The sequence below is a fragment of the Bubalus bubalis genome, chromosome 4 (assembly GCF_019923935.1).
Source record: "Bubalus bubalis isolate 160015118507 breed Murrah chromosome 4, NDDB_SH_1, whole genome shotgun sequence".
Classification (NCBI taxonomy): Eukaryota; Metazoa; Chordata; class Mammalia; order Artiodactyla; family Bovidae; genus Bubalus; species Bubalus bubalis.
The window spans coordinates 163,064,424-163,085,775 of NC_059160.1; the positions used below are offsets into that span (position 1 = coordinate 163,064,424).

General features: G+C 38.7%; 1 protein-coding gene across 5 annotated transcripts in view; it reads right to left on the reverse strand.

The window, feature by feature from the left end:
- Positions 1-21,352, reverse strand: part of PARG (poly(ADP-ribose) glycohydrolase) — a 111,651-nt gene that overhangs the window by 42,250 nt on the left and 48,049 nt on the right. For all 5 annotated transcript variants that reach the window (XM_044942431.2, XM_044942429.2, XM_044942428.2 and 2 more), the window contains 4 exons: positions 20,858-21,015; positions 9,551-9,630; positions 5,658-5,718; positions 513-588 (listed from right to left, as the gene is read on the reverse strand). In XM_044942431.2, the coding sequence (XP_044798366.2) occupies positions 513-588; positions 5,658-5,718; positions 9,551-9,630; positions 20,858-21,015 (375 nt within the window). The remainder of the gene's footprint in view (positions 1-512; positions 589-5,657; positions 5,719-9,550; positions 9,631-20,857; positions 21,016-21,352) is intronic.

The following is a 21,352-nucleotide window of genomic DNA, read 5'->3' on the forward strand; positions in this document are numbered from 1 at the left end:
AGCAAGTGTGTTTGGCTCACATACCTGAAACTATCACATATGGGAGAGGACTTATCCATCAGCTTTAGATGTCTGCCTCCTAGACCCAAACAAGGCTTGGTGGCAGAAAAACATCTCAAGCTGGTCATTATTTAGGGCAGAGCAAGAGCCTTTAAAGAAAAAAGAACAAAACTGTCTGGTGACAGCTTGTCAAGACTATACCCTGGGAACTTCCTCCACTGTCAATTTACAATCTGTGTCTGAACCAAGAGGCCTGATGTTGTCCAGATCTTGGGATTTTCTGTCAAAGGCTTTTTAAAGAGGCACATGTAAGATACAGTGAAGGAACATCCGCGGATAACAGCATTACCACGGCTGTCAAGGTGATCTGGTCGGTGGTTTTCTCCATTCTGCTATTATGCTTGTTTGCATTAAATCAACTTAGAAGAAAATACACAGCTTTTCAAATTTCCTTCGCTGGCAGAAGCCTGACAGGAGAGCCTCCCCCCGCCGCACCACGGGGAATCACCTACCTGCAGCATGCCCTGGCCGTTTCCTTCTATGGTACCTTCGTAAGTGACATGCAATCGAGTCAGGAGCTTTTCACATCTGTGATTTAAAAAGATATTTCCTCACTTATTTTTTTAATGGTAAGTATTTCACTACAGAAAAGTCTGACAATACAGTTTAACTAGAAAAGAAAACTGAAACTATTCCAAATCTCAAAATCAGAAATAGATGCTTTCTCTTCACATTCCTGGGATAGTCTCCCCCAATTTTTCTTACTCAATATATAAATATACATATCTAAATTAAAATGGGATCATATACTGTTTTGAAAACTGGTTTGCCCCTACAAAATACCAGTTTCTCCCCTTTTATTTTTTAAAAAATATATTTATACAATTTTTAAAGGTTACTTTCTATTTACAGTTATTAAAAAATATTGACTATATTTCCCATGTTGTAACATCCTTGGGCCTATCTAACAACCAACAGTTCATATGTTCAGCTCCCCACCCTATACCTGCCATCACTGGTAACCACTAGTTTATTCTCTGTATCTGTGAGACAGCTTCTTCTTTGTTGTATCTAGGAATTTATTGTATTTTTTAGATTCCACATATAACTGATATGATACAGTATTTGTCTTTGTCTGACTTATTTCACTTCTCAACATAATGCCGTCCAAATCCATCCATGCTGCTTCAAAGGGCAAGATTTCATTCTTTTTTATGACTGAGTAGTATTCCATTGTGTGTGCGTGCATGTGTGTATCACAACTTCTTTACCTGTCGTTTCCTGATGGACACTGGGTTGTTTCTGTATCCTGGCAACTGTGAACATGCTATGAACATGAGGGTACATGTATCTTTTCAAATGAGCTTTTGGCTTCTTTTGGATATATACCCAGGAGTGGAATTACTGGGTGCACAGTAGTTCTATTTTTAGTTTTCTGAGAAACCACCATACTGCTTTCCACAGTGGCTGTACCAGTTTAAGTTTCTCCTTTTTTAAAAGTTGAAAAATTTCTCAAAATGTTTGTAAAACTTAGGATCTAAGAAATGTTATTATTATGCTAGAGTTGGCAACCTAAGGAAAAATACAGAAAAAAGTGACCCCACAAATTACATACGATGCTCAGAGGGGCTCTATTTTCACTAGTTTGGAAATTGTGTGTGTGTGTGTGTGTGTGTGTGTGTAGGGAGGTGTCTTAATGACATGCTACAGAACTCCTACAGAAATCCTGATCTATGGTATTTTTATATTAATGAAACTGATAAGGTAAGCGTAGTACCTGTACGTCACAATTATTTTCTTTCCTTTTCATAAACCACGGTCACTAAGGTGTATATAGGGTTCAGATAAACTACCCCCAAATTTGGCACCCTGGCATATTGAATATTTTAAGCTGAAGAAGTTTGAGAAAATGGCAGAAGCAGAAAGGTCACTCTGACTTCCTACCCCTCTCATCCTTCTTGTGTGAAACAAGCCATAAAACTCTCACGTGAGGGACACTACCTATGCCTGGAAGAAAGGAGCATTCTTATCTCTGAAGACAAAGAAATGCCAAGAAGAATTCTACTAAGCAGACCGTGCTGCTTCCTGCGGTGTACTACAATCACCCCATGCTTTTTCACACACCATATTCCTGCATGACTCTATTCTTCACCAAACCTAGCATAAAAATACATAGATCTGTTTCTTTGGGTCTTCATTTCCTCATAAAGGTTCCTGTGTCACATAAAACTAATATTAAAAATTCCTTTTTACTAATAGCAGTTGATGATGACATTTTTTCTTAAGATTTTTTTTTCTCCTGATTATTTACTGAATAAAAATAAATAAACAATAATAGAATTCAACAGAATGTAACAGATATAAACCCCTTTCATAGCATGGCATAAACTTTTTGGAGGGGACTTGCAAATTTTTAGAACAATTACATTAAAAAAAAACAACAATTCAGCTGGGAAGCTCTATTTATTTATTGGGATTTGCTTTCATCCTGGTATCAATGAGTCCAAATATCTTTCTAGTAAGGCTCCAATCTGGGTTATTCTGTGTAGTTCTAAAAGCTTCATCTGTACTCATTTAATCTTCACAACATACCTATTACTATCTCCCTTCTACAGATGAGGAAACAAAAGTGCAATAAGCATTTAAGTAACCTAATACTAGTAAATGAAGCAACAAAGATCTGAATCCAGAAAGCCTAAGGTCAACTATACGTTTAGAAAAATTACTTCCCAAATCTCTTGGAGAAAGTTAGTACCATAAGTTTGATTCTTTTTAGTTTCCTTTTGGAAGGGGGGGAGAAATCCTCCTTTCCTAGCTATTTTATTCCAAGGGAGATCATCTCTGAGGATACTATGGAAAAGGTAAAGAAGCATGATCCAGAAATCTCATCTGTTGTCAACTATTCTCTGTGATTCTCAATAAAATTACAAAATTGCTAGAAACTAGTTTTTTTTAATAAGCACCCTTCAACTTCCTAATAGGTTTCCCCTTCTGTCCCCAGCAAATTCTTCACACCACTGCCCCAGGAATATTATTCTGGTTCTCTGTGATTAATTAAGCCTACTAAGATATTTCGGAGAAGGCAATGGCACCCCACTCCAGTACTCTTGCCTGGAGAATCCCATGGACAGAGGAGCCTGGTGGGCTGCAGGCCATGGGGTTGCGAAGAGTCGGACACGACTGAGCGACTTCACTTTCACTTTTCACTTTCATGCATCGGAGAAGGAAATGGCAACCCACTCCAGTGTTCTTGCCTGGAGAATCCCAGGGACGGGGAAGCCTGGTGGGCTGCTGTCTATGGGGTCAGAGTCGGGGACAGAGTTGGACAGGACTGAAGCGACTTAGCAGCAGCAGTAAGATATTTATTGATAATCACAGGGTTAACTATAATGCCAGAAGTTTGGAACTCAGAAAAGCCTCTAGCTTCCTGGCACCCGTTTAGCCCTGTGCTCTTGGGAAAACCAAACAGTCCTCATCTCTTCCTCATCCTCTCTCTCCAAGTGAACGCATGTTTCTGGTTCTGTGGAATCTCAGAGATGGATTTTAATTGCATTCTCCAACTCACTTATGAAGCAACTAAAACAAGAGATCAGTGAAATGAAAAAAAAAAAAAAAAAAGTTTGAAAAGTATCAAGTTAAATTCTGCCTATCTAGGTTAAGGGGACTGTCTGGATCTTCCTTAAGGGGCAGAATTATCTTATGGACACAGCAAGCTCACCAATCCCTTCACTCCCAGATGGTGTACAAACAGGTGCCCTTTGACATTAGTGCCAAACAAACGCAAGAGGCAGAGGAGAGATTCTGAGCTAAGTTAAAAACAACTCCTCTGAAAGATCTATAAAACCTACACCAAAGCGACATGAATAAAACATGTACTCCTATTAGAGACTAATAAAAGAGCTAAGAAAAGCAACCTTCTGTACTCTACTCTGGGCAGATAACACAGCAGATTGTTACTTTTAGTTCTAGGCACCATATTTTAAGGGCCAATTGCTTAGGGTATGTTAAGAGCAGAGTTTAAAGGGTTTACAATGCATATTACATGTGAAATGAGTAGTTTAATATGTACTTATGTGCATTGTTAGAGGTGGGGGGTGGATCAAGAAAACATTAAGATACATGAAGGAGGGTCAAATGTGAAAGAAAATTAGATTTACTGTAGCTCCAGAAAGAAGAACCAGGAATGGGATTTGGCATGGTAGGGGATTTCTGGAAGCCAGACTTTTTCAATGAATTCGAGTATCAGATAATAACACAAGCAGCCCACAACGGGAAGAGTGCGGCCCAACAGTGGATTTCCCATTGCCAGGGCTATCTAGTCTCTGTCTGTTACAGGTATTACAGAGGTGACTGTTTTTAGTAGGCAGCTGGGTCAGATGACTTCCTGGGTCCCTTTTATCTCTAATATGCTATGATTCCAAAATGCTATACATGGCTCTTCCTTTCTGACTCAATTTTGTTCTTGTTTTTGTCTTTCTTTTGGCTGCTTAATCTTTTCTCCACTTCCCTCTGCTATAATAATATCATCTCAGCCATGCAGTCAGCCTCCTAAATTAAGTCTGTTTTTCTTTCACCTCACAAATAAACATCTTTGATGGATGAAAACACAGGAAAGTCATCTAAGCATATATACCTTTTCAACTTAATTCCTTGAACAATAACTAATTCCCTTTCATCATTAATTCCAAACAAAACAGTTACAAACTATGATAAAAATCATTAGAAAGTGAAAATGAAGAGGCACTGGTTAACATGAATGCACATCCAAACTATGCCTTTAGTATGTCAGATCATGTCCTCACATGCACTGAGAAAGTAGACCCATTCTGCTTTAAGTGCTCTGGGGATTTGTTCCAGGTTAGAACTATTTTGGGGCACTAAGAACTTACAAATCTGAATCAACTCACATTGGTTACTATTATCCTTAGCACATATAAGGAAAAAAACCCTAGGCAATTAGAAACTTCTACAAAATTGCCAATTCTCTGATGGTAAATTCTTTGGATGGTAAAGGATCTGCCTGCAATGCAGGAGACTCGGGTTCTTTCCCTGGGTCAGGAAGATCCCCTGGAGAAGGGAATAGCTACCCTCTTCACTATTTCTGCCTGGAGAATTCCATGGACAGAGGAGAGCCTGGTGGGCTACAGTCCATAGGGTAGTAAAGAGTCGGACACGACTGAGCGACAAACACAAACACACAGGTGGACAGCAAAACTCCAAGATTCTTTGTCACTCAGACAAATTCTAAATAAGTACAATTTACACTTTATTTTAATTTTAAAAATGCACTAATCTTGTCCTCCAGAAAGAAATGCCATAAAATACCAACACTAACTATAAAATGGAGGGTAAGGAGGAATATTAAATACTGGTGCTTAATATTAGTGTCTTTCACAGAAAACTCCTAAATTCTAAACAGGACTTTGTTTCAGAAGACAAAACTAAGGCAAAAGAGTAGAAATGAAAGGGTTGCAGACTGATTCAAAAGGCATGACCTTTCTAATGAGAGCTGTCAACTGATCGTTTTAAGAAGAAACTCCCTGGTCCTAGGGCAATCAAGAGGCTGGAAGACTATCTTTTCAGGGGCTATAAAATTGAATCCTCTCATGGTGAAAGAGTCCTAATGCTACGATTACAGAGATTTACATTATTATTACCTTTCCCACTCTGGAAAATCTTCAAGACTCTGTCTTGTAAATGTCACCAACCCAGTGGGTTCTACAAAAGCAATAAAAGAGAAACATATCCAAAATAAGTTTTGAGTTTGAAAAGACTATATATTTAGTAAAAGAATGGGTCTAACAAAGGCTATAAAACTAGTCAGGAAATACTAAGCCTAGTGTTGGAATACAAGAGAAGGTTGATTTAAAATAATATCCTTACAGTAGGAATTCTTTCTACAAAATAGTAAGCCCTCCCTAAGGCACAAAACTACACAGATAACAGCACAAGGGTAGGATGTGAGTGCTGGTGCTTTTTGGTTACGTTTTCCAAACTGCATATACTTAAAAAAAAAGACCGTTGGGGGGCAGACGCATACTGGATACAGTTTATACAACAAAGACAAACTGAATTTTAATCTGTAGTGTCCTTTTAAAAAAAAAGTCTTAACCCTAAACCTATGGACTGGTGAATGTCAATACATTTATGCGTTTTATAATAAATATGTCTAAGATTAAAAAAGAAAATTGTCGGCACGCACTCTGAGGCGTGACAGCTAAATTCAGGGCTTAGACGGTGTGCAGCTGCTCTGTTTACAAGGCGTCTTAGCCAGAAGGAAGAAGTACTGTATTCTAAGAGGTTACAGAAGAGTGATGACATAGTTTTCAAGGAGCAATAGATATGAGAGGATCAAATGCAGTAAATTTTAGAGGATAAGATCCTTCTTTGGTAGGTTTACTTTTTTTTTTTTAACTAGTGGCAAAAGCAACAAATAAATCAGCTGGCCAGAAGTAATTTGTTGGATTCAAATCAAAGAACAAACTAAGAAGGCCAGGCCATTTCTGTTTAAAAAAAGAATGCTCTTAAGCAGAGAGAGAGCTGCCAGGAGCTGTTAGCCACAACTGTGCTGGAGCCGCAGGGAAAGGCCGCCACCCTCTCCTCCCTCTCCTCCCTCTCCTCCCTCTCTTCCCTCCCTCTCCTCCCTCTCCTCCCTCTCCTCCCTCCCTCTCCTCCCTCTCCTCCCTCTCCTCCCTCTGGGCGACTCCACACTTCTGTGCTCTCAGCCACAACCAGCAACAACTCAAAAATCACATGGGGTAGTTACAGTAGAAAACAGAACTTTGTTAACACGAGTTACAAAATATTCTCTAGATGTCTAAGTTCCTTTAAGACAAATGGCTAGCATGGTTAAAATCCACAAGTCACATAATTCAAACACTAGAGCAGGGACTCTAGTAATAGGAGACTAAAGTCTGTATCATCATTCAGTAATTTAGCAGAAAAATAAGAACATTAAATGGCCCTCATGTATACTAGGAGAGACCAAGAGAATTTTTAAAAATGAACATTTCTGACAAAGCGAGAGAAAAGGCACAAGAATATGACTCTTTAGATATATATTAATAACCCCCCCAAAAAAACCCCTTGAGAACATGCCTATTACCTTTCTTTCATAAAAAGGCATCTTTTATACCAGAATAGATTATTTTGGTTAATCAAATATTTCTCTTAATAAACTCACAGAATATACTACATATGAGTCATCACTTGGTATAAATACTTCATTTATAAGATAGTTTTATCTAAAATTATATTGAAAATAATTCAGAAAGCTGTTTAAAATCATTCAGTCTCAAGAGCCTCACTATCATTATATAGACTGACAACCCTAAAACGTTGGTCTTGATGGAACTGCATTTTATCAATTTTAAAAAGCATATTTTCATATATTAAGTTTCTGAAACTACGAATATACCTCACATAGTCAAAGGTATCTAGCCACTGCTACTGGTCTGTATCAAAGCTGAATTTTTCCAAAGAAGATGAACACCTGCTTCTGCCATCTTCTGGGAACACCACCAACTTGAGATCGGTCTGAATTAAACCTTCTGTTGTAGGCTTCTACGGATCACCCTGGTAATAAGACTTCAGGTCCCAGACTTGAAGCTCACGGTTCGTATTCTCGGGGAAGAGTTTTTTGGGTGCCCTCTCCACCTAGGCTGACCCCTGCAGCTTCTTGGCTGTCACCTTTCTGCATGGCAAAGTAATCTCTCACTTATCCTTAGGCTAAAGGTACAGAGCGCTGGTGTCCCAGCTTTGTAAGAGATCTCCTGCAACTTCGTCAGCCTGAGTGTTTTTCATTCTTAGTGGTATACAATATAATGAAACTTCTTGTCATAGATCATGTCCTAGAGCTGATGAAATATGGCACTTTAAATAGGTTTCTATACGTTCTATTCAGTAGAACTCCAGAACTTGATATATAAAGTAATTATTAAATTGCAAACCTCTCTTTTATTCTACCTAGTATTTCCTTCTTAAGTCTGTAGCTTCACATCCTAAAAACCTGTAGCATATCATACCATATTTCTACAAAGAACCAAATTACCATGTACAGTGAAAAAGTCAGAAAATAAAATGTCTAATTATCATTTATTTTTTCAGCCGAATTCCCAATATTTATAATGATTTATAAATTTCTAGCTGAAAAAACAAAATTTTAGCTTTTTCCCTCAAATACTTAAAATCCTAAAATTTGGAAAGGCAAGTTGGCTTTTAGAGCAGACATGCATGATTTGACTTCAGGGACAGAAAAATAAACTTCAAATTATTAAGATATAGTAATGGTATTCATTCTGTTTAGATTTACAATAGCAAAAAATATACTTACTTTTCTAACAAATTAGTATAAATTTTAACTCAGTTTTATGTCTCATAAGCCCTAGTGAACCTTCACTTTCTTTCCTTACTATTTCATTCAGTACAGGGCACAAAACTAAAAATGATAAGCTAAGAAATAAATAGCCCACTATCAAAAGAAGCCTATGAATTTGTCCCCAAAATATCAAAATCCTGATCATCGATTTCTTTTCCTCAAATCTGAACCATGCCCAACAGCAATAAATTCAAAAGGAAAACAATCCTAGGTACACTATGATGTGAGATAACTTACTAAGGGAAGGATATGAGAAAAATGACCTTAAAATAATTCAGTAATATTATTATTATTACATTATTCAGTGACATTAATAATTCAGTGTGTGATACTTTAAGACAATCACACAACTGGGAAGACCAGAACTAAAAAGAACTCATTTCACTGGAACAGAGTTAACCTGCTCTACTTAACAATAGCAAACTTATAATTATTTGCAGGAAAGGGTACCCACGGTAATAGCTGACATTTATTAAGCATGTAACTTCTCATTAATACTTAACTACCCTATGAAGTAAATCATCATTATTCTTTTATTTTACAGATGAGGAAACAGCCGTTTAGAGATGTTAAAAAAAACTTGTCTGTGGTCACCCCAGCTCCTAGGATAAGAGTGGCAACGCCAATCTGTTACTAGCTGGTCACTACCAGTGTTGGCTAGACATTTACCACTGCTATCTCAAGTGCTGTGATTAGCCTCTGGGAAAACAAGATGCTCAGGGGCCTACAGAGGAAGACAAGACATGAACTCGAAGTACAAACACTGTTTCACAAGAACCTTATAAGGGCATAAAGGAGCACCAACGAGAGGGGTGCAGGAAGACAATGAACTGGTAGCCTCTGCAAATAAACTAATTATACCAGTCAATGTTTCTTTAAATAAAGAATACCCAAAATGTATCTCCCAGTCAATATACTTTCTTTTGAAAGTACTAATTCATGAACATCCATTACCTTATGTTATGCTGGTCTAATTTGTGAGTATATAAAACCCACACGTTTACAGTACACATTTACGTATACACACAACATATGCATAAAATTTAGGTTATAATATTGCATTACTAGTTTTAATGTGGTTTGGGCAGGAAAGTGTACTTTGAACACGAAGTTTTTGACCTGCCTGAACTGTCCCCATCAGTGATAAAAATTACAAGAATGAAAGGGATGTACTTTTCTCTGTGACTCTTCTAAAGTAGCAGAAGAGCGTTTTAAGCTTCTCTGGTTTCCTTGATGAACGTCCTTCAAACAACCTGAAAGAGACCAGAAATAAAAGAGGGTAAAGATGATTTTAAATGCCTTAATGATTCACAAAAAACTAAATCTATATTGCTACCAAAACAAAAGAAGTAATTATTCCAGAAGATGATTCTGGAACGACAGAAAACTGGGAAATTGTCTGGACTCAAACAGCATCTGGAGAGGACTGAAAGCGATGAGAACCAGGCTTCCTCAAAGTTGTTCAAATCAGATGGCACTCTGTAACAACCACGTTCCTCCAGTCTGTCTTCCTGCGGGGAGAAAGCACCATCTGGTCCCCTAAAGACAATCAGGCCAAGGAGTTAATGCTCATTTCCCCCACGGCAAATATTATTGGCCATAATATTACTAGGTCATTACATGATTGAACAAAATGGTATCAGGAAAAAAATCCACAAGATTGCTTGGCGGTGCGGGGCAGCTATGACAGGACACTGGCGGACTGAGCGGTCCTTGGTGATTAAACAGATATACCCTTGGTATGGTAACCGAGACACTGGCCACCCTATGTCATCCGGCTTCCAGCAACCTGGACTTGCACAGCTTAATTTAGTTTTCTTTGAAATGATGTGGCACTGTTATTGGTAACACATAATGCAATTTATCCTGAGGAAAGAAAAGCAAGGCTTTGGAAGTATATGACCTGAGTAAGTAGTTCACCAAAAGATTTCCAACACAAATGCATGCTTTCAGGCACAACAGCTAGCTTCACAAAGGTATTTAAAAACCATAAAGGAATTCTCTGGCTATAAATGATGAAGTATTAGTCATCTGCCTCTAGTCACATACTTTTGCTTTAAAACCAGAAACCCTTCAAGTAAAAGTTCACTTTAATAAGTGCCGAAATGGGTAAAATTTTCCATGGTTAGAAAAACAAGCTTATGTAACTACGCAGAGAGGGAAAAGTTAATTCTATGAGAAAATCCTATTGAGCAAATGAAATGAATTAGGAAAAGAGAAGGAAATGCAGATGTCAATGATCTGAAATTCTTTATTCAGGGTCTATTTCTGAGAAAACAATTTATATAAACCCTTATTTCCTGAAAAGAATGCTAAATATCAGAGAGCATTTTAACCAAATCTGAAATATAATTAACGTTAAATAATAGTTTGAGTGTCTATGTGATAATTTTTACTCTTCTAAAAGAAGGTATTTTCCAAAATATTTATTAAAAATACTCTTAAAATCTAGCTGCCTGCTGGAAGAATCCATGAGAACACAGGTTTCAGTTTGGTTTCTTCTGCAATATGTCAGCCAGAATAGAGTTTGTTTAAATCAAAATGATAGTCAAAATGAAGGAGCCACTTGGCAGTTTAATTAAACATCCTGTATCAAATAAATATGATTTACTAAATGAATACCTTGGGATCCATTGCAAAATCCCTTTCCAAGGTTTATCACTTAGTAGAGGGAAGCAGGATAAATATCACTATAAAGGCAGCTTTCACCTTTTTTTTTTTAAGAGATGAATTGATGTAGTATTCAATTCAATTAAGAGGAAAAAGCTCCTCTTGCACAGAACTGTTGCATAGTGAGTGAAAATGACTACTGCCCTTAAGAAATAATTCCCCCAAACATAAAAGGCATCCCAAGCTTCAGTATGTGGTCAGTTGTTTATAAAATTACATAAAAGTTCACATATTTCATAACCATGATGACAAATTATTAACCTTAAGAGACTCTTGGGACTACAGATTTATTACCCGAGCAATATGGACTTTCCTGGAAGGATTATATGGCTGTTATTATCACCCACTACATATGAGCACTACTGCTTATTTTTCAGGTCCAAATCTTACAGGTCCAAATCAAACAGAATCTCAACACAGTCTTTTCCTTCATTGCTCTAATTTCAAATCACTGTGTAACCAAATATGCTTTCCCAGCTTTCTGATGCGGGAGTGTGTGGGGATTGAGGTCTGGGACAGAACGAGGAGGCAGAACGGCAAAGATGAGGCGAGTTTAAAGCTCTTGCATCAATTCTCAGATTGCGATTTGTAGATTTGTGCATAGCCACCTAAATAAATGAGGCAGCAAGTGAAAATAACGTAAAAACACAGGCACTCTACAGAACTGAAAGCTACCAAAGCAATGTACTATCTGAAGGACAGCACTTGCAGGGGGAGGAAGAGACAAAAGTACCGAGGAAAGAGCCTGAGGAAGGAAGAGACAGAAAGATGGGGCTGGCAAGATGGAGAGAATAGAAAGAGCAGAGACTGGGCTGGAGACGGAGGGAGGGCATGAGAGACAGAAACTCACAGAAAAACACACTCAGAGCGACAAACACAGAAAGCGACAGAGATTCAGAGACGGAGATCTTCCCGTAATCATCAAGCACCACCCAAATGTTTTTAATTCCTCGATATCATTTTTTTTTTTTTAATTTAGATTTTCAAGCCCAAGGCGTTTTTGGTTTTTTGGCTCTGCCACACGGCATGTAGGATCTTAGTTTCAGACCATGGCTTGAACCCACGTCCCATGCAGCAGAAGCAGAGTTTTAACCGCTGGACTGCCAGAGAAGTCCCTGGATATATACACATTTAAAGTCACACTCTGAGCCAGCAGGCGTACATGTGAGAATGCACGTAAACTAGGCCATACCATCCCTCCTCATGCAGGGAAGACATTTTAGCATTTAACCGAGTAATAACTACAGACTATCAAAGGAAACAAACGGAGAAGGCCACTTAGACCTTTTGTTCTAACAAAACTTCTCATTTTCAGTAAGTCAATCAAGGGTCAGCTACGTATTAACTGTTTTTCTTTCCATACATATAAAGAAAAACATAGTTTAATGAAATCTTTCCCTGAATGGAATACTGATAACATTACTGGAATTGGATTCTAGATACACACACACACACTCCCATGTGATTTCAAGTTAAGGATCAATCCTATTAGTACACAATAAATCAAACCCAAAGCACTACAACCTCCACTTTAAAGCGGAGGCAAATGACAACCCGGAACCCAGCCCGAGAGTCATTCTTGGCTTTGCTGTGAAGCAGTGCGCCATATGGCCCCGGCAGCATTTCCAATCCAGGGAAGAGACAGATGTAAAAGCCTCCTGGGCTGACCACTGCTGCAACCTACAATTAATCTCTGACCATCAGTTTCTAAGCAATTTCAGAAGCATCAATGCTAATCACATTGGAAGCCTTTATAAGAATGTTTAGGCCCTGAAAGGCAAGCAGGGGAAAAGGTCAGGGGTGTTTAACATAACTAAACAGGGCTGGAAAAACACAACAATAAATAAAAAGGGAAGACTTATTCAATTTATTGACGTCAGCCTTCTATCACATACTCTTACCATTTTTCTTATTCAATTAACTAGCTAGCCTTTTAAGACAAAATACACACATACACAACTCCCAACTGGCAGAAACTATAATCATAAATAGCAACTATGGCAAAAAAAGAAAACATGCCAACAACAAAATGCTCCATAATCTGCTTACCAAATGGCTCATCAAATTAGGTACTTGATTGTCCATAAGCCACAAGAAAAAGGGGGAACTATTGGTTGTTTTTCATTTCTGGAGCACACTCAGAGCATCTGCTCTTGGGAGGAGGGGAGACATAATGAAACAGCACTAAGTCTGAACAGAAGACAGTGTTCAAGTCCCACTTCTGCTACTTAAACTCTTATTTGATAAGAATACGACTGGGATGCTGTAAGCGTATTTCCTTTGTGGTCATTCTAGATTGGAAAGAATTCTTACAGATCAAGGATTATTTCTAAGGATAGTTCTGACTAGCTATGAGGTAAATTTCTGACTAGCTATGAGGTAAAAAAGGCCAACCATACCCTGAGTTTTGAACTCCAATTATACCAGTTAACTTGGTGAAGTGAACTACCCTCTCTAAGCCTCCAACTCCTCATCTGAAAAATAAGAAAACAATATTGAATTTATAGGGACTGACATGAAGATTAAAAAATAATAGTACAGTCACTGGTACATAGCAGGCACTTAATAAATACTAGTTATTTGATATTTTTATGCAAAAACTTCAGATAATGCTAAGTAGAGGATAGAATAAGTCATTACATAATGCCCAGCTTAAAAAAAAAAATCAACACTTATTTACATAAAACACTTACACTGTTCTAACCCGTATTCTCTTCATTAAGAAAAATGGCTCAGCCTCTTTTCCCATCAAGCCTAACATGCTGACACTCAGAGCCAACGAGCTCAGTCTTCAGGGTAAATCACCATGCACAATGAAAAGAAACAACAGGATGGTGCCAAGACCAGCATTCTCCTGTCAAAAGTCTAGATGACAAACAAAGATGCTTTAAAAATAAAACATATATTAAAATTAATATAAATTCTGGTTATGGCAGCAGGAAATGAGAAGTCACAGACGTCAAGGCTTCCCAAGACCTCCTGACTTCTACCTGTCAGTCATCCCAAACCTACCGCCCCTGTCACTGCTGAGGGCAGACGGCGGCCAGCGCTGCAGCCATCAGACGGCCCTGCGCTCCTGCGCCTCCGCTACACGCTGAATGGCCAACCGAGAGTGAGGGGAGGCAACGATCCTGTGTTTACAGGGCTACAATCAGGAAGGAAGAAGTTACCCACACTAGCTATTTTGGAAAGGCTCAAAATCTCTGTGGGATTCTACTCTCGAAATCAAATTACAAAAACCGTCTCCTCTTTTATTAACCATTTCTGAGAATTGACTTGTTCCTCCTATTCAACTGATTTTTCTTCTGATTAAAAAAGTAATATATGATCATTATAAAAGCAATCTGAAAACATATAGATGTGTACGAACGTGTTTCTCTCACCACCCGATGGTAATCATATTTTGACTCATTTTCTTGTCAGTCCATTTTCTATGCACATACATTTATTATGTATAGGTATAAACACAAAGTATATTAAGAGATAGATAATTTAACATAATTGACATCGCAGTTTATATACAGTTTTTTATTTCTTTTAAAAACCTACAATTACTGATTCTAACCACACATATCGTCTGTTCCCTTTCTTATGCTTTTTCTTGTTTTACCTAATGTGGAATGTATATTTATAGTTACCAACAGAGAACCTTAAGCTTTTCTGAGAAAAGGGCTACAAACATTTAACCAAGATATAGTACTGAAGTTATTTGTGACAAGTTTAAATACTGAATTCTTAATGAGTAAAATTTAATGTCTGGAACTTGCTTTAAAATATTCTAGGGAAAAACAAACTGGGTTAAACAGGTGAAAAAAAGAGAAAAACCAGATACTGTTATGTACTGAAGTTGGGTTATCTTTAAAAATACCCATAATACAGTTTAAAAATAACTTATCGAGAAAAGAGGCTTTCTGAACTGATTCACAATTCTTATCAAAAAATTTAAATCTGTTTAAATCAAAGAATCTTCTGAGAAGATTTATAACTGAAAGTTTATAACTAAGACATCAAAGGTTTATCTTAGGAACCATCAACATATATTACTAGCTGACTATTCATTCTACAGAAACAAACTCTAAGTGGTCACTGAAACGCTAATTCTAAACCATTATTAGAGCTACTTCTTACCAAAACTCAGAATAACAACTCCAAAATCACTGGGATTGTCTTTGGAATTCCAGATAGAAATTTCATAATTCATAGCATCTCTGACAGATCCTAGAGCTGACCAAACATTTATTCCAAATAAACAGGCTACTTACTCCTTGGAGAATCCTTATTACTATAATACTCTTCATGGAAATAGATAATTATATTCTGACAAAATTAAATTTCCACTTCTTTACTTACATACAAAATTTGACCATTTCCTTTTCTATATTAAAAAAGAAAATCTGTGAGAGATAAATAGCTCATAACTAACAGTGAGTCTACTTGTAAAGAAAAATTCTTTAATAATTTTTCAAACAGGCACAAAAGCTATATTTAAAAAACAGGTTCTTTATACAACCACAATTGCAGATACCAAGGTTCTTTGTTTTCTCTTAACCCTATCCCAAATACTAAAGAAATCAAAGGTAAAAAACGTTTAATTATACGTGGCTTAAAGATAAAACATCTCATAATTGCTAAGAATACAATGCAGTTTGAAAAGTAAAAGACCACAGGCTGAGATCAAGCCGACGAAGTTACAGTCATAGCATACTGCCACTAACCAGTCACTCGATTTCTCAATGTTTCATCTATAAAGTCTACCGTCATTTATTCAACAGGGATTCACCGAAGGACTACAATGCATAAGATTTTGTGAAAACAACAAAGAACAGAGCAGATAAGCTCTCTGTCCCACTGAAAGGATTAAAGAAGCAATGATAACAGCGTCAGGTGGGTGGTGCAGCAGGAAACGCAGGCAGCTCTGAAGGCACACGCCTGCCGCACAAACCCAGGAAGCGCCGCGGGGCCTCCCGCAGACACCCGCCAACCCGACCCAGCACCATCACGCTGGCTTCTTTTCCGAACGCCTCCCTAGCTTCACCTCCACCACTACCCTATTCTGGCTACCGTCTTCTCTTTCCTGCGGCATTGCAGTAGTCTCCTCCACTGTCTGGCCCCTGTCCACTCAGTTCCCCTTTGTAGTCAAAACAAACTTTGCAAAATTTAAATCGAATCAGGTGCACCGGCCCCCCTCTCCCCTATATCGAGCCCTTTAACGGCTTCCTGATGCCTCAGGACGGCCTCCCCAGCACAGCCTCCTGGCCTCAGCTTACTTCTGCAGCCTCCCCTCTCCCTGCAGGCTGCGGCCACACTGGCGTTCTCAGCCCCTGGGCAGGCTACGTCCAGCCCGCGTCCAGCCTCCACAGCTCCTGTTCATGCTGTGTCCCTCTGCCCAGAACGCAATCAACTTTCCTTTCTTCCTTGGTAAAAATATTCCTGCTCACTCTTTCATACTTAGTTCAAAAGTTATTTCCTCAAGGAAGGTTTTCCTTATTCGATTATATTCTTCTCTAGTACAGTGTCATAATGCTGTGCTCCTATTCTTTATATCAGGGGTCCCCAGACTTCTTGGCACCAGGGACCAGTTTTGTGGAAGACAGCTTTTCCATGGACCTGGTCAGGGGGATGGTTTCGGGATGACTCTCATCAGGAGCACGCAACCTAAACCCCTCACACAGGCAGTTCACAGCAGGTTTCACTCCCATGAGAACCTAACACCACCGCAGACCTAACAGGAGGTAGAGTGCAGGCAGTGACGCGCGTGATGGGGACCGGCTGCAAATACAGACGAAGCTGCACTTGCTCACCTGCCTGCCGCTCACCTCCTTCTCTGCAGCCCGCTTCCTAACGGGCCATGCGCTGGAACCGGTCTGAGGCCCAGTGGGGCGGGGACGCCCGCTTTATACTACATAAGTACATACAGGCTATTATAGGAAGCCAGAGTAGAAGCGCATCTATCCTGGCAGGACAAGAACTATCAGAAACAGGCAGTGTCAGGTAAGGTTTCAAAGAGGAATGAAAGCTGTGTGAAGGACAGGAGGCCCAGAGATCAGACACTGGCCTGTCCCTCTCCTCGCGCCCTAAGGGCACTCAACACACTGGAGCGCACTGCGAGCGCTCGTTGGAACTAGATGACTACATACCATCCTCTCAAAACTAGCTAAACAGCAATTTGGGAAGTCAGGCTAAAAACATGCCCTTCACAAGTGGCATTTACACAACCAAAGAAGACAGGATATAAAACGAATACAATCGTATTGATATTTTAAAGAAACTCTCTTATTCAAATCTTTCATTATTTATTGTCTCACTCTTCCTTAGTACTGCTGTGAAAAAACTGTATGCAAAAACAGAGATTTTCATTGATATTTTAATGTTTGAAAGCATTACAAATATTGTCTAAGAATTATTACAGTATAATAAGTATTCCTGTATTCAAATGTTTTACTTTCATTTGCCAAAGAAATAAAGTAAAATACAATAAACATACCAAAGTGTGTTACTTTTAATAAAAATTTATATTAAGTACTAATAAGATAAATTTTAGAATTTTTCTCATCATAAGAGAGAGAAGCATTTGGGTAACTTTCTGTCACTGCAAAGAATTGTGACCCCATTTCTCCACTGCCTTGTGGAGCGGTCAGAAATGCCGTCTATATAAAGCAAGTGGCATTGGAAACAATGACACTCAATGGGAATTCCCTGGTGGGTTCAGTGGTTAGTACTTGGTGCTTTCACTGGGTCTGATCCCTGGTTGGGGAACTAAGATCCCACAAGCTGTGCAGCTTGGCCAGAAAAAAGAAAAAAAACGAAAAAGAAGAAGAAGAAGAAACAGTGACATTCTAGTAACATTGAGTACACCTATAAACTAGATCTTAGTCTCTAAGCACCATTCTCCAATAAAAGGAGAACCAGGGTTCCTTGAGAAAATGATCGATTTTACAGTTGGGTAATAGAAAATATAAGATGAGCCTGGCACCTTATGAGGCCAGAAAGTAAAAAAAAAACACTTTAATAAGAAAAAAAAGGTTGGGGGCTTTTTAAAAGAACACAGATGCCAACCTGAAGGAGACCTAATGGCCAAATGGAATAATATTAACTCACAGAATAAAATATATGTAAGTCCATTCTGATACTAAAATTGGGTAAGAAGGGATAGCTCATCTTTACAACAGAATTTCAATAAATGTAGAAGGAAGGAGAGAAATAAAAAAAATCACAATAGGCAAACACTGCAGTAATAACTGTTAGAGATAAGACCCACCGATGGATGCTAAAGATAGTGGGGAGAAGTACAATGCAAACATTTGCAGAGTGTCAACAAATCCTACCCCCACCCCAAGATATTTATTAATCCCAAAGAAAGAGTCTGTAACTGTACAGTTGAGAGCAAGAGCCCAGCAGACACTGCCTTAGTGAGGTCACTGATCACCAGCAGTGAGACAGACCAACATCAAGAGCCCGCTGACGCGACGCACAGCAAAGGGCACAGCATCAGTTCTCCTGAGTTTCCGTCAAAAACGCAGTGACCTCGCTCCACGTGTGAAAACAATGTCAGTCAGACCCAGGCTGAAGAACACAGTACAAAATAACTGATGAGTTGTTTTTGAAAGTGTCAACATCATGAAAGAAAAGGGAAAACTGAAGAACAGGGTAGAGGAGACCTGGAGAACTACAGCACTTCCCTGCCGGGAGTCCCAGACTCCCCAGGAGCTGCCTAAAGCACCGGGCAGTATGCAGCCCTGTGTGTACCGTAGTTTTTTCCTATACTTACACACCGAATGATAGTTTAATTTACAAATCAGGCACAGTTAGACATTAATGATAATAACTAATAAAAAGTGGAACAATTATAACAATATAGTAAGTTACGTGAATGTGGTCTCTTGCTTTCAAAACACCCTCTTGTGCATATTTAATGCCTTTTCCATCTTAAGTAAGCACTTATCAAGCAGAGTGGCCGTAACTTGTGACTCTAACAGCAAACGCGCATGCATTTCTTTTACCTTCACAAGCCCATGAAAGAAGTCTTACAACTCTTCTTCGCCACATTCAGACTGCCATCATCACTACTCACGTGCTTGGGAGCCACTGTTAACTAGAATAAGGGTTCCTCTAACACAGGCAACGCAATACCTCAAGAGTTGATCGGATAACCAAGACAGTCTACCAAGTGACTAAGAGGGGATGATCCAAGTCCCAGACGGGAGGCAGTGGGACGGTACAAGATTCCAGCATGCTACTCGGAATGATGTGCAATTTAAAACTTAATGAATTTTTAATTTCTGGAATTTTCCATTTAATATTTCCAGACTGCAGTTGACTACAGGTAACTAAAACTATAGAAAGCAAGCCACAGATAACAGGGGACTACTGTAAATGCCACGGGGGATAGTGGGAAGATTCTGGTACAGAAAAACAGCTGGAATTAAAACAAGGTCAGTTAACAGTATTATACCAATATTAATTTCCTGGCTTTGATAATTTTCCTATGGTTACATAATAACATTACAATAAAGGGAAGTTAGGTGAGTTATATACAGGAATTCTCAGTACTATTTCTGCAACATTTTTACATGTCTAAATTAATTTGAAATAAAGTTTTTAATGAGACAACATCAAAAAGGTAAACTAAAAGAAGTTGCATTACCATGCCAACGAACTTTGAACACAAATACAGAACAGCAAACAGAACTTTGTCAACGTTGAGCAAAGTCATGTAACTTTGCTCCATGACTGCATCTCCTCTGCTCCCTGTCCTTGCTGCCCCACCCCTCAGGGGCAGGAGATGAGGATATTACACAGTCAACTGGGAAAGAGGAGCATATATTGTAACGATTTTCTGAAGGCCCGCTCCTGACACTGGGGAAAAAATTCACATTCTACTCACAGACCCCATAAAGATAATTCTCATGTGAAAAACAGAGATTGGAGGGGTGGGGGAGGGGAAGGGTGTAGGAAGAAAAAAAATTATATTCATCTGCCAAGAAGATTTTACAATGTTTTTGTGTACATTATGGAGAAGTGATAATTTGGGGAAACGGCTACAATCTGAAATTTTATCAATATCTTTACAATATACTACTTTAATAAAAATTTAAACATTATTTTGTCTTTCTTTTAAAAACATTACATTAATAAATTAATCACATCTGTAAAAAGTGAAAGTCAACTTTAACTCACACTTTACAGAGTCTTCCCTGGTAGCTCAGACAGTAAAGAATCTGCCTGCGATGCAGGAGACCTGGATTCGATCCCTGGGTTGGGAAGATCCCCTGGAGAAGGGAACAGCTACCCACTCCAGTATTTTGGCCTGGAGAATCCCATGGACAGAGCAGCCTGGCAGGCTACAGTCCATGGGGTCACAAACAGTTGGACACAATTGAGCGACTTTTACTTCACTTCACTTTCACTTTACAGAAAGGAAGATTCATGGTGCAGCCTTAAATTATTTCAGCATACAAGAAATATAATGTACAACAAACGCCCGGTGAATAAATAATCACATCAAACAGGCATGAAGAATCCAGGGCCCTTAGAGGGGAAGGACAACCTGACAGGGTAGAAAGAACAAGGGCCTTGGAGTAAGACAGACCCGACATCAAACTTTATCTCCGTCACTTTCTGGCTCCTGGACCCTAAGCACGTTTTGTAACGATGAATTTTAATCATCTTACTTGCAAAGTGCCAAAAGTATCACTTAACGCATCGTACTATAAAGATTAAGTTATGTAATTGTACATAAAATGTCTGGCAAATCACTCCATGCCAACCTTTTGTATTTTACTGTTAAAAAGGTGTTCTCTGAAAACATACCGATTGAAGTTAATATCTGGATAACTGGAATACTCTGATTTCATCTTAGCGTTGCGCCGTGGAAACGTGCAGAAGAAAGCATTAGCTAAAAGACTGGCAATCTGTTCCTGTGACATTGTGATGGAATGATTCATCTTCTGTTTCAGGAGCGGTATTGGCTGATAGAGGAAACAAGAAATACAGACAAGAAGAGCAATAATTAGTTTAGCAATTTCAAAAGCAGAGGCACCAAATTGCATTTGCTAAATTAAGGTAGAAATAATTTCAGGACACTCCTGAATCCCTAAATCAGCAATACTGTTGAAGTCAAGGGCAGTTCATTAAGGATGATTGGGAAAATGTACTTGTTTGACAAAGTGCAGATTTCTAATCAATAATAACGACAGTGAAGAGAACACAAACGTTACTTGTATTAGTGACAAACAAGATTCCTTTAGCAAGTAAGAAGTAAAAACACATTACCTTGTAATGAAAAATTAAAACAAAGGATGGAAG